General features: G+C 40.6%; 1 protein-coding gene across 1 annotated transcript in view; it reads right to left on the bottom strand.

The window, feature by feature from the left end:
- Positions 1-13,890, bottom strand: part of PRKAR2B (protein kinase cAMP-dependent type II regulatory subunit beta) — a 187,327-nt gene that overhangs the window by 28,749 nt on the left and 144,688 nt on the right. Inside the window, exon 6 of the mRNA XM_036247149.1 lies at positions 8,459-8,612. Coding sequence (XP_036103042.1) covers positions 8,459-8,612 — 154 coding nt within the window. The remainder of the gene's footprint in view (positions 1-8,458; positions 8,613-13,890) is intronic.

The raw sequence follows: 13,890 nt of genomic DNA, 5'->3' as shown, positions 1-13,890 counted from the left end.
AGGGTATATTCCTAGAAGTAGGATCACTGGGTCAAATGGCACTTCAATTTTTAACTTTTTGAGGTAATACCATAGTGTTTTCCACAGTGGCTGCACCAGTCTGCATTCCCACCAGCAGTGTACTAGAGTCTCATTTCTGCACACCCTCACCAACACTTGTTGTTTGATGATTTGTTGATGGCGGCCATTCTGACAAGTGTGAGGTGATACCTCATTGTTTAAAATTTCATCTCTCTGATGATTAGTGATGCTGAGCATTTCTTCATGTCTCTTGGCCATTTTTTTTTTTTTTTTTGTTCAGGTAGAGTGGGAGAGAGAGGAACAGAGAGAGAGAGAGAGAGAAACATCGATGTGAAAGGGACACAGCGAGTGGCTGCCACCCGCACAACCCACCAGGGCCGGGGACAAACTGCAGCCGAGGCACGCGCCCTTAGCGGGAACCGAACCCGGGTCTCTCCGGACCGCAGGCCAACACTCTAACCGCTGAGCCAAACCGGCCAGGGCTCTCTTGGCCATTTGTATGTCCTGTTTGAAGAGGTATCTATTCAGCTCCTCTGCCCATTTTTAAATTGGGTTCTTTGTCTTCCTTGTGTTCAGTTGTATGAGCACTCTATATATATTGGAAATTAACCTCTTATCTGATGTACACTGGCAATGATGTACACTGTACTCTCCTATACAGTGGGTTCTTTCCGTTTTGATGGTTGTTTCTTTTGCTGTACAGAAGATTTTTAGTTTGACGTAGTCTTATGTGTTCATTTTCTCCTTTGTTTCTGTTGCCTAAGGTGATGTATCAGTGAAAATTCTGCTGTGTATGATATCTGAAATTTTGTTGCCAACAGTATCTTCGAAATTTTTATGGATTCACGGGACACATTTCAGTTTTTGATCCATTTTGAGTTTATTCTTGTGTATGGTGTAAGTTGATGGTGTTTCATTTTTTTACATGTAACTGCCCAATTTTACCAACACCACTTATTAAAGAGGCTGTCTTGACTCCATTGTATGCTCTTGCCTCCTTTGTGAAATATTAATTGAGCATAATGTCTTGGGTCCAATTCTGGGTTCTCTCTTGTGTTCCACTGGTCTATATGCCTGTTCTTGTGCCAGTACCAGGCTGTTTTGATTACAGTAGCTTTGTAGTATAACCTGAAATCTGGTATTGTGATCCCACCCACTTAGTCCTTTTTTTTTCAAGACTGCTGTGGCTATTCTGGGTTTTTTGGTTCCATATGAACTTTTGAAGTATTTGTTCTACTTCTGTGAAATATGTCATTGGTATTTTGATGGGGATTGCATTGAATCTATAGATTGCTTTGGGTAATGTGGACATTTTAATGATGTTAATTCTTCTAATCCATGAGCAAGGTATATGCTTCCACTTTTTTATATCTTCCTCTATTTCTTTTTTGAATGTACTAGTTTCCTCAAATAGGTCCCTTACTTCTTTAAGTTTATTCCTAGGTATCTTAATTTTTTTTGCTGCAATGGTAAATGGGTTTTTTTTCAGTTTCTGTTTCTGTGAGTTCATCATTGGTGTATAAGAATGCCGTTGATTTCTTGATGTTAATTTTGTATCCTACTACTTTGCCAAATTCATGTATTAAGTCCAGTAGAATTTTGATGGAGTCTTTAGGGTTTTTTATGTATAATATCTGGTCATCTGCAAATAATGACAGTTTCACTTCTTCCTTTCCTATTTGGATCCCTTTTATTTTTTCTTCATTTCTGATTTCTGTGGGTAAGACTTCCAGTACTATGTTAAATAAAAGTGGCGAAAGTGGCATCCTGTCTTGTTTCTGTTCTTAAGGGAAATGCTTTTAGATTCTGCACATTGTGTATGATGTTGGCTGTAGGTCTTTCATATATGGCCTTTCTTATGTTGAGATATGATCCCTCTATTCCCACGTTGCTGAGCGTTTTTATCAGAAATGGGAGCTGGATTTTGTGAAAGGCTTTTTCAGCATCTATTGATATGATCATGTGGTTTTTATCTTTTATTTTGTTTATGTGGCGTATCACATTTATTGATTTGTGAATAATGTACCAGTCTTGCATCCCTGGAATGAATCCCACTTGGTCATGGTGAATAATTTTTTGATTTATTGCTGGGTTCAATTTGCTAGTATTTTGTTCAGAATTTTGGTGTCTATGTTCATCAGGGATATTGGCCTGTAGTTTTCTTTCTTAGCAGTGTCTTTTTCTGGTTTTGGAATTAGAATTATGCTGGCCTCATTAAACGAGTTTGGAAGCCTTCCTTCCTCTTGAATAATTTGAAATAGTTTGAGGAGAATGGGTGTTAGTTCTATTTTTAATGTTCGGTAAAACTCCCCCATGAAGCCATCTGGGCCTGGGCTTTTGTTTGCTGGGAGAGTCTTGATTACCTCTTCAATTTCCTTAGTTTTTATTGGTCTGTTCAAGTTTTGTATCTCTTCCTGGTCCAGTTTTGGGAGACTGTGTGTTTCTAGAAATTTGTCCATTTCGCTTAGATTATCGAATTTGTTGCCATATAATTGTTCATAGTAACTGTTAACAATCTTTTGTATTTCTGTGGTGTCAGTTGTTACTTCTCTGATTTTGTGTATTTGGGTTCTCTCTCTTTATTTCATGGTGAGTCTAGCTAAGGGTCCATCAATCTTGTTTATCTTTTCCAAAAACTAGCTCTTTGTTTGATCCTTTGAATTGTTTTTTTCTTCGTCTCTATGTCATTTATTTCTGCTCTGATCTTTACTATTTCCTTCCTTCTACTTACTCTGGGATTTTCTTTTTATTTGCTCTCTAATTCATTAAGTTGTGAGGTTAGATAGTCTATTAGAAAATTTTCTTGTTTCTTGAGGTAGGCCTTTAGTGCTATGAACTTCCTTCTCAGAACTGCTTTCGCTGCATCCCATAGATTTTGTGTTGTTATGTGTCCATTTTCACTGGTTTCCAGGAAGTTTTTAATTTCTTCCTTGATCTCCTCGGGTATCCATTCATTGTTTAATAACATGCTATTTACCACCATGTGTTCAAATGACTCTGCATGTTTTTGTTGCAATTGATTTCTCATTTCATGCCACTGTGATCTGAGAAGATGCTTGATATGATTTCAGTCTTTTTGAACTTGTAGAGATTTAGTTTGTGTCCTATCATGTGGTCTATCTTTGAGAATGTCTCATGTGCACTTGAGAAGAATGTGAATTCTGTAGTTTTGTGGTGTAATTCTCTGTAGATATCTATGAAATCCATTTGGACAAGTGCTTCATTTAGAGTCTTTGTTTCCTTGCTAATTTTTGTCTAGAGGATCTATCCAGTGATGTCAGTGGGGTGTTGAAGTCCCTTGGTATGATTGTATTGCTGTCGATTTCTCCTTTGAAGTCCTCCAGAAGATATTTAATGTATTTTGGTGCTCCTATATTGGGTGCATATATGTTTATCAAGGTTATACCTTCCTGTTGGACAGATCCTTTCAATATTATGTACTGGCCATCTTTGTCTCTAGTTATGGCCCTCATTTTGAAATCTATTTTATCAGATACGAGTATTGCTACGCCAGTGTTTTTTCCTTTCTGATTGATTGGTAGATTTTTTTTCTATCCCTTCACTTTCAACCTATATGAGTCTTTTGTTGTGAGGTGGGTCTCTTGTAAGCAACATATAGATGACTCATGCTTTCTTATCCAATCAGCTACTGTGTCTTTTTATTGGAGCATTCAGTCCATTTACATTTAAGGTGATTATTGATATGTACTTACTTATTGCCATTTTTGTTTAGTGTGGTTCTATTTTTCTTCCTATTTCTTCCACTAATTACAGCAGTCCTTTTAACATTTTTTGCAGTGCTGATTTGGTACTAATGTATTCCCTTAGCCTTTTTTTTTTTTTGGTCTGGGAAGCTCTTTATTTGACCTTCTATTTTGAATGATAGCCTTGCTGAGTAGAGTAGTCTTGGATTCAGATCCTTTTTTTCATGACCTTGATTACTTCATGCCATTCCCTTCTGGCCTGTAGTGTTTCTTGTGAGAAGTCAGCTTAGAGCCTTTTGGGGGTTCCTTTGTAGGTAACCTGTTGCTTATCTCTTGCTGCTTTTAGTATTTTCTCTTTGGCTTTAATTTTTAGCATTTGAATTACTATGTGTCTTGATGTAGGCTGTTTGGGTTTTTCTTAGTTGGGGCTCTCTGTGCTTCTTGAACTTGAATGCCTTCTTCCTTCACCAAATTAGGGAAGTTTTCTGTCACTATATATTCAAATATATTCTGTAATCCTTGTTCATTTTCCTCTTCGTTGGAGACTCCTATGATGTGAATATTATTACATTTCCAGTTGTCCCATAGTTCTCTTAAGCTGTCTTCCTGTTTTTTAATTTTTTTTTTCCTTTTAATTGACTTTCTGATTGGTTGATCTTTTCTACCCTGTCTTCTAATTCACTGATCCCAGTCCTCAGCTTCCTCTACTCTGCTGTTTAGACCTTACAATGTATTCTTTATTTCTGATATATCATTCTTGATTTCTTCCTGGTGGTTTTTATTTTCCAATTTTCAAGATTTTAATGTCTTTACTCATGGTGTTGAATGCCTTACACATGCTGTTGAGCTTCCTCAAGATCATGACTCTGAATTCTAGCTCTGTTAACTTGCTTAACTGCTTCACATTTATCTCATCTTCGCGAGAGGTCTCTTATTCTTTCACTTGGCTTTTGTTTCTTTGTTTCACCACTTTGGCTCTCACAGTGGGCTTTGGAGCCTGCCAAAGTTTCTTTGTGCATGTTGGTGTTCTGATGATTGTGGCTCCCTCTCCTGAGTTTGGATGAGTCAGGGAGGACCCAACATAAACACCACTGTCAAGTCTTACTTTCCTGGTTAGAGTTGATAGCCCACGAATGGTTCAGTTATTCTCCAGCTTTTTGTCTAGAGGCTATCAGTAGTGGTTACTTGAAGAGCCTTGGGTTCTCAGTTGAATGAAAAACTCCCTCAGGTCCTTAGCGTATGGGGATTTCCTGAGTATGGGGCAGATGCTGGTTATTAATAAGCCTCAACTGGCATTTCAATGGCCCACCTGGGTGGCAATGAACCTCAAGGGAGGGGCTACCGCCTCACCCCAGAGCCCTGGGAGGGAGAAAGATGGCCACCGTCCTGCGTGGCTGCAACTCAGCAAAAGCTCTGAGCACTCTCCAAATCTAGAGTGTCACCACACAGTTCCAATCCAGTCAACCCTCCCTCTGCCAGAGCCCAAGGTGGGTGGCTGTGGCTATTTTAGCGTCTGTCCCAGCTCTGGGCTGTAGAATCGCTTGGGAGTTTAACCCGAGGGCGCTGCTAACAGCTAGGGCCGCTGCTGTCTGTGGGCTCCCAGCCCCCTCTCGCACCTCTGCAATCCTACCAGGATTGAGTCAGTGTCCTTGGTTATATGGTCCTCACAAGCTGCTTTTCTGTTGCTTTTTCCTGATGATTTGTCTTTATTTTCGTTGTAATTACAGTTTGGTCCTGGGAGACAGTCTGTGTAACTTCCACTCACTCTACCGCCATTTTGGATTTTTTTCCACTCTGAATATTTCTTGCCACTCCCTTCTGGCCTGAAAAATTTCTTTTGAGAAATCAGCTTACAGTCTATGGGAACTCCCTTGTGCAGGTAACTAACTGCTTTTGTCTTGCTGCTTGTAAGATTCTCTCTTTGTCTTAAACCTTTTGCATTTCAATGATGATGTGTCTTGGTGTGGGCCTCTTGGGATTCATCTTGTTTGGGACTCTCTGTGCTTCCTGAACTTGTATGTGTGTTTCCTTCACCCAGTTAGGCAAGTTTTCTGCCATTATTGTTTCCAATAGGTTTTCGATTTCTTGTTCTCTCTCTTCTCCTTCTGGCACCCCCAAGATGTAAATGTTGGCAAGCTTGAAGTTGTCCCAGAGGCTCCTTATGCTATCCTCATTTTTTTGGATTCTTTTTTCCTTTTTCTGTTCTGATTGGGTATTTTTTTGCTTCCTTATATTCCAAATTGTGGAATTAGTGCCTCCTTTATTTCTGAGTGGTCCAATTTTATGCTCTTGAGGCCCTCACGAAGTTCGCTGAGGTTCTCACTAAGTTCATTGAGCATCCTTATAAGCAGTATTTTGAACTCAGCGTCTGTTAGGTTGCTTATCTCCATTTCGCTTAGTTCTTTTCCTGAGGTTTTGTTCTGTTCTTTCATTTGGGACCTGTTTCTTTGTATCCTCATTTTGGCTGCCTCCCTGTTTGTTTCTATGTATTATTTAACGAGAGGTATGAGGCTAACTGAGACCAAATGCTGCTTGTTAGAAAGAATTTAAGAAAACCTGAAGCAGGATCCAGACAGGCCAATCCTATGGTAAAGCAACTGGCAACAGCTTGGGTTGGCCTGAAAGTTGGGTGGGGCAGGACCTCAGGGAATCACCAGGGCTGAGAAACAGTGTGTGCCAGGTTGCTGGAGTCCTAGATATTGCGGTTGTCTGCCGCCCCAGAGAAGGGATCACGAAAGGAACAAAGGCTTCTGACTGCTCATCTGTTCAGGAGAAAGCTGCCTCTCTAGCCCTCACTCCAATACCAAACAGCTCAGTTCTTCCCTGTGTGTCTCTGGCGCCCCTCGAGCTGTCTCCCCTCCAAGCTGAGAGGGAGTGAGTCTGTGTGTGGGCCCATGAAGAGGAGCTGCCTGAGGCTCCAGCCGCCTTAGCCTCCCTGAGCCTTAGTTCCCTCTGGTTTTTGCAGCCAAAAGTTATGGCAACTGGTCTTCCGGGCACTGGAACCGTGAGCTGGGTCCTGGTGTGGGACAGGGACCCCTCAGTCCTCAGGGAGGACCTTCCCAGCCGAGGTAGCCTCCTAATTTTTATCCGCCACACATGGATGTGGGACCAGCCTGACTGCCTTCGCCCCTCCTACCAGTCTTGATGTAGTTTCTTCTTTAATATCGTAGTTGTAGGACTTCCATTCAGCCTCATTTTAGGCGGTTCTAAATGATAATTTTTCTGTAGTTTAGTTGTAACTTTGATGTGGTTGTGGGAGTACGTGATACCGTGTTTACCTACGTCACCATCTTGACTGGAAGTCAGGAAATTTTTTTAAATCATAAAGCAATTATAATGTAAGAGTTCTTGAAAAATTATTTGTTTTTTTGGTCACATGCACATTACATCAGTTCTCTCCCTTTTTTTTAAATGTGCATAGAGAAGTGACAACTTTCTTGAGTAAAGTATAATTCCAGTGTTTATTTCATGTGCATCATTCTAAAACATTCCTATGTTTCTACTACTTAACCTCAGAGATACAGAACTCAATTAAGGAACTAGAGAAATCTTATTTATTTATTTATTTGTTAATCTTCACCAGAAGATATTTTTCCATTGATTTTTAGATAAGAGTAGAAGAGAGGGAGGGAGACAGAGAGAAACATTGATATGAAAAAGACACATCGATTGGTTGCTTCCTGCATGACCACAACCAGTGCTGGGGGTTGAACCTCAACCCAGGTATGTGCCCTTGACTGGAAATCGAACCCATGACCCTTTGGTCCATGGGCCGATGCTCTAACCGTTAAGCCAAACTGGGAAGGGCAAGAGGTTTTTGTTTTTTTAACACCCCCAAGTAACTCTAATGAGAGGCCCAGGCATCAGGTATTTTTCCTCTACACAGCTGCTTTTCGAGACAAAGTTGTTACCAATCAATTTAGAGCACACCAAGAAAATAAATTTATAGTGGGTCTGCAAATTCTAGTGTGCATTAGAATCACTTGGCAGGCTTGCTTAAACACAGATTGTTGGGCTCCATGTCAAGAGTTTTTTTTTTTTTTTTTTTTTATCCTCACCTGAGGACATTTTTCTATTTTTTGTTCAGGTAGAGTGGGAGGGGGAGAGAGGAAGAGAGAGAGAAACATCGATGTGAAAGGGACACATCGAGTGGCTGCCACCCGCACGACCAACCAGGGCTGGGGACAAACTGCAACCGAGGTACACGCCCTTAGCGGGAACCGAACCCGGGTCTCTCGGGACTGCAGGCCGATGCTCTAACCACTGAGCAAAACCGGCCAGGGCTCTCAAGAGTTTTTGATTCAATAGGCACAAATCAATAAGTGGGGTCCCAGATATAGAAGCTACTGATCAGGGTACCATGCTTTGGGAACCACAGATTATAATACACAGAGAGCTATCTCAGAAAATAGCACTGAAGGCTTTGGTTGTTTGTTTATTGTGTGGCTAGTTGGTTAAGAGGGAATAAAAGAGGACCATTTTGGATCTGAGTGTGTTTCCCAGGACTAGTACACTGAGCACCTGTCTTGACTGGGGAAAGAACATGAAGATTTCACTCAGCACGATCTTAGTACGGAACATTTCAACATCTGGTAGTTGCTTAATAAGATCCCCGAGTGCCTAGTGATGATCCCAAATAAACCCACCTATTAGAACTAAAATACTGTCTCTACTGGCTTCTGTCATAATGCTTTTTACAAATAATATTCAGGTCAAAGAAGTATTTCACTCACCAAACCCCACAGAGCACCAGGAGAGGTAGCAGTGATTGTAGCTGCTCTGGGTGTGTTGTACATTAAGGCCAGTTCGCCAAAACTCCCACGATTATCGTAGTTACCAACACATCTTCCAACACCATCACATTTCACATAAATATCAAATGTTCCTCTGTAGGACACAGGAAAAATAAGAGGTAAAAATAATTCAAGTAAAATCTCATTATAATAAACCTGATTTGAGAGAAAAACCCTTTCCCTTCTAATGACAGTAAGCAAAAAAGTGGCATCTGGTCCAGACAAACATGAAGAGATCATCAACTAGACTAGGGTGAGGACCATACATGTGCCTGCTGGGGAAAATGAGGCAAAACAATAAAAACTGCAGGTAATGCCCTGGCCAGTTTGGCTCAGCGGTTAGAGTGTCGGCCTGCGCACTAGAGAGTCCTGGGTTCGGTTTCCACTAAAGGCACGTACCTCGGTTGCAGTTTGCCCCGGCCCCGGTTAGGGTTGTGTGGGTGGCAACCAGTCGATGTGTCTTTCTCACATGGATGTTTCTCTTTCTGTCTTCCTCCCTCTCTCCCTCCCACTTTATCTGAAGATAAATTAGGAAAAAATTGGAGGTAATAAAATAAATGCTACAAATATAACTGAGAGCAACCAAACAATATATGCACATACAACTATCTGAAAGAATATATATGAAAATGCTGACTGTAATTATCTTTAAGCATAAGAACAGTGAATGAGTCCAGAGACATTAACTATCTAAGAGTTTCTTTTTCTAAAATGAACATGTGCTACTTTTGAGATCAGAAAAAAAAACAACTATTAAAAAAAAAATCTATCTATCTATCTATCTAAAAATTTGGTCAAACTGTGTAGAACTTGTTAGGATCCCTTATAACCTAAAGGAGGGGCTGGCAAACTGTGGCCCACACACTGGCTGCCTGCTTTAGCAAATAATTTTACTGGAACACAAACATACTGGTTTGTGTATAATCTATGGTTGATTTGTGCTATAACAGCAGAATTGAGTAGCTGTAACAGAGACCACATGGCCCGCAAAGCCTAAAAAATTTACCTTATCTGATCTTTTATTTTACGTCAACCCTCTTCAAACTAAGTAAAAACATAAAAAGTGGTAAAAATTCAGACTAAATATCTGATACAGTCTCTCCAAGTTTACCTTTTAATTGGGGTTCTTTTTCTAGGCAAATAAGCCTCATTTTGCATGCTACTGAACTACAAAGCATCAAATACTATATTAATATGAGCTATACTCTTCTTATAGGACTGTCTTCCCATGTACTGCAGATTACCAGAGAACATGGTTTCAAGGTTTGCTGAAGCACCCATGACAACAAGCAGTTCTTTGGCATTATCTTATTGGCTAAACCCTAACAAAGACACAAAATGGAGTGCTTTTATTAAAAAATGGATTACAAATGGTAAAAACACAATATAAACAAAACATAAGAAAAACATAAGCAAAAACACAAGAAGATAGACAAAGATATTAATAAATAAGGAAGAGAATTTTGACTTTTAATATAATTTACAAAATGGCTATTTTAAGGATACTGTCTAGAATTTTTTCACGAATAATTATATTTCAAGAATAAATTGATTCTTCTATTTTATACTATTTACACATTTGCACCGAAACCCGTTCTCTACATTTTCAATTTTGAATAAGATAAAATATATAATAAATGTGCAGATGAGAAGCAAAATGAGCTATAGTCCAGTGGAAATCACAAGTCTAAAATCACAAGTTAAAATACCATGTGCTGCTTATTTATTTATTTTGCAATTTTTAAAAATTTATTTTTGCTACAGATGTTTCTCCTCACCCTCCTTCCTACCCCCCCCCCAGCACCGTTGTCAATGTCCATTGGTTATGCATACATGCATATAAGTTTGTTGGTTTATCTTAATCTATCCAACTCTGCCCACCTCCTCTGAGGTTTGTCAGTCTGAACCGTACTCCTTTCTATGTCTCTGGGTCTATTTTGTTCATGATATTCTACAAGTAAGTGAGATCATGTGGTATTTGTCTTTCTCTGATTGGCTTATTTCACTTAGCATAATGCTTTCCAGGTCCCTCTATGTCACCTCAAAAGATAATAGATCTCTCTTTCTTACAGCTGCATAGTATTCCATTGTGTTTATGTACCACAGCTTTTTTATGCACTCAGCTACTGATAGACACCTGGGCTGTTTCCAGATCTTATGCTTTTTTTTTTTTTTTTTTATAGATCCCTTCCCCAATAATGTGAGACCTCAGGCATGGAAAGAACACAAATGGTGGCCAAGAGACCTGGCTGTAGTGTCAGCTCTACACTGATCCTCTGGGTGGTCTTAACCTACCTCATGTCACTTCTGTGTTCCTGAGAGTTTTTACCTGTCAAATGGGTAATTAGGATCTATCTGAAAATAATGTACATGTAAAAATGCAATTATTATAGTCAAATTACCTACTAACAGAAGATTAATCCTGTACTGTATCTGAGGTTCTCATATGCCCTTAAAACAGTTGAATAAATTTCCAAGGTGTTTCATGGATGAAAGCTGTTAATGATATCAAAACCATGACTTTAACTTAAATATGAGATAACTGGTTCTATTCTATTCTAAAATCAGAGTGCATCCTGGCCCTGGCTACTACTGCCTTGGCAACAGCTCTATAAAGTCACCAGGGCATGTAGGATGAAGGAATGGAAGAATCAGGGATAACCCTGGATTCCGAGAGTATGCACTAGTGATTTATGAAAGACACCACCAAGAGCCAAGATTAAGAAAGGAGAACTGGGACATTCCAAAATGGCAGCAGATTAGGTGGAAGCTACACCGACCTTCTCTCAAGACCAAACTGGAATTACAACTAAAATATACAAAAATCATCCTGAATAATCCAATAAAGACGAGCTGGAGAACCCTTATAACCAAAAAGAGGAGCTCACATTGAGACTGGTAGGAAGTGCAGAGGTGAGAGGGCTGGCTGGGCTCTCACAAAAAACACCTGAAATGCTGGAGGGAAATCTCAGCTGTGGAGGTTCCCCCTGAGAAGACTGGAGTCTGAACCCCAAGCTGAACTCCTCAGTGCAGAGTTACAAAACCAGGAAAGGTGGCCACATAACATCTGGCTGTGAAAAGCACCAGGGGTTCTGTATGGCAGGGAGAGATGGCCAGAAACACAGGCACCCTCTTAAAGGGCCAATGCTCTAAAATTTCATTTGTAGCCACTCACCTTGGGCAGAGGGAGGGCAGTGTGAACCAGAGCTGCATGACAGGAGTTTGGGGTTTGTGGCTCTGGGGAGAGAGCTGGGAAGGCAGCCATCAGGATCCCTGTGCAGAGTCATTCCCACACACTGCAGAAGCCATCTTTCTCAGGCAGAGTTTTGCCATCAATGGAGCTTTAAGCCAGGGTGTGGGAAGCAACTGCCTCACCAGTTGAAAACTCTCCCCCCACCCAGTGGAGTTTATGCCTGGCTGATGACTATAGCTTGGATCTCATTAAGTAACTGAGAGTAACAGTCAGCCTGCAGGCAGAGGTGGATCTCTGGGTGCTTTTAGATTCTGCCTGACGTGCACCTCTGCCTAAGGCTACCAAAAGCAGACCTTGGTGCCCAGCTTGGTCCTTTCCATATGCAACCAGCGCCAGCAGAGAGAGCTACAAGCTGTAAATCGCTGATAGGTCCAAGCAGGATACTCAGGGAAAGTTACAAACAGTATCTGACACTGGTCTGTACCAGAGACCCTCTGAAGAGGCCTCAAACCAATAAACCCAGTGGCCAGCTTCATTAAAAAACACAGCAGGACCCAGTAAGTTTCACAAGCAGAAGAGCCACAAGGATAATTTGGCAGGCTCCAAACCCTGCAGAGGTGAATTGCGCTTCATATGATAAGCATCTGCAGAAAAGCTGCATGCTGTGTTGAGCATTGAGCCTCACTATCAGCCAGCCTGAGGGCCCAGAACACACACAGATGAGACAATAGCAATCAAGACTCAATAACAACATGAGGGCTCAAACAATGTTCACAAGGGACATTATTAGAGCACCCAGTCTGGTGATCACAGAGTCTTTGTCACCTGGTCCCACAAATCAACTACTACATAAGGTCACACTACCAAGACTGGGAGTTGCAGCAGATCTAAAACATAAAAACAAACCCACACAGGCAACCAAAATGGGTAGACAATGAAACAAGCCTCAAATGAAAGAACAAGAGAAGTCTTCAGAAGAAGAGATAAGCAATTTATCAGGTATAGACTTCAGAGTAATGATTATAAGGATGTTCAAGATCATTAAAAAGGTATTGAAACTATAAAAAAAAGTCAGTAAAGAAGAATGACAAAGCAGAAATAAAGAATACACTGGAGCCCTGGCCGGTTTGGCTCAGCGGCTAGAGCATTGGCCTGTGGTCCAGAGAGACCCGGGTTCGGTTCCCGCTAAGGGCACGTACCTCAGTTGCAGTTTGTCCCCAGCACTGGTTGGGTCGTGTGGGTGGCAGCCACTTGATGTGTCCCTTTCACATCGATGTTTCTCTCTTTCTCTCTCCCTCCCACTCTATCTGAACAAAATATGGAAAAATGTCCTCGGGTGAGGAAAAAAAAAAAAAAGGAATAAAATCAATAAAAAAAAAAAAAAGATACACTGGAAGGAATAAACAGCAGATTAGAGCAAGCCAAGGATCAGATCACCAACTTAGAAGAAAGGGTAATAAAAAGATCGCTCAGAGAATCAAAAAGGAAAAAAAAAAGACAGTTTAAGGAGCTGTGGGACAACATGAAATGTAACAACATCCTCATCATAGGAGTACCAGAAGAAGAATAAAGTGAGCAATGGATAGACAACTTGTTTAAAAAAATAATGGCAGAAAACTTCCATAACTTGGTGAAGGAAAATGTCTCACAAGTTCGGGAAGCACAAGAATCCCAAAGGAAGAAGAACCCTAAGAGGCCCACACCATGACATACCATAATTAAAATGCCAAAAAAATAAAGACAAATAGAGAACCAACCTTAAAGGCAGCAAGAGAAAAGCAACAGGTTACCTACAAAGGAGCCCCCATAAGGCTGTAAGTTTATCTCAAAAGAAACACCAGAAGCCATAAGGAAATGGCATGAAGTATTCAAGGTAATAAAAAGTGAAGATCTGAAACCAAGACTACTCTATCCAGCAAGGCTATCATTGATTTAGAAGGTGAAATAAAGAGTTTTCCAGACATAAAAGGACTAAAGGCATTTATTACCACCAAACCAGCATTACAAGAAATGTTAAAGGGATGGTGGTAACAATAATAAGAAACATATGAGAGAAAAATAAACATAAAGAATAAAAATGGCAGCCCTGGCTGGTTTGGCTCAGCGGTTAGAGCAGCGGCCTGCGGTCCGGAGACACCCGGGTTCGGTTCCCGCTAAGGGCATGTACCTCGGTTGCAGT

The sequence above is a fragment of the Molossus molossus genome, unplaced genomic scaffold (genome assembly GCF_014108415.1).
Source record: "Molossus molossus isolate mMolMol1 unplaced genomic scaffold, mMolMol1.p scaffold_m16_p_7, whole genome shotgun sequence".
In the NCBI taxonomy this organism is placed as follows: Eukaryota; Metazoa; Chordata; class Mammalia; order Chiroptera; family Molossidae; genus Molossus; species Molossus molossus.
Note: the sequence above shows the minus strand (reverse complement) of the source record. Positions and strands in the feature narration are given on the sequence as shown.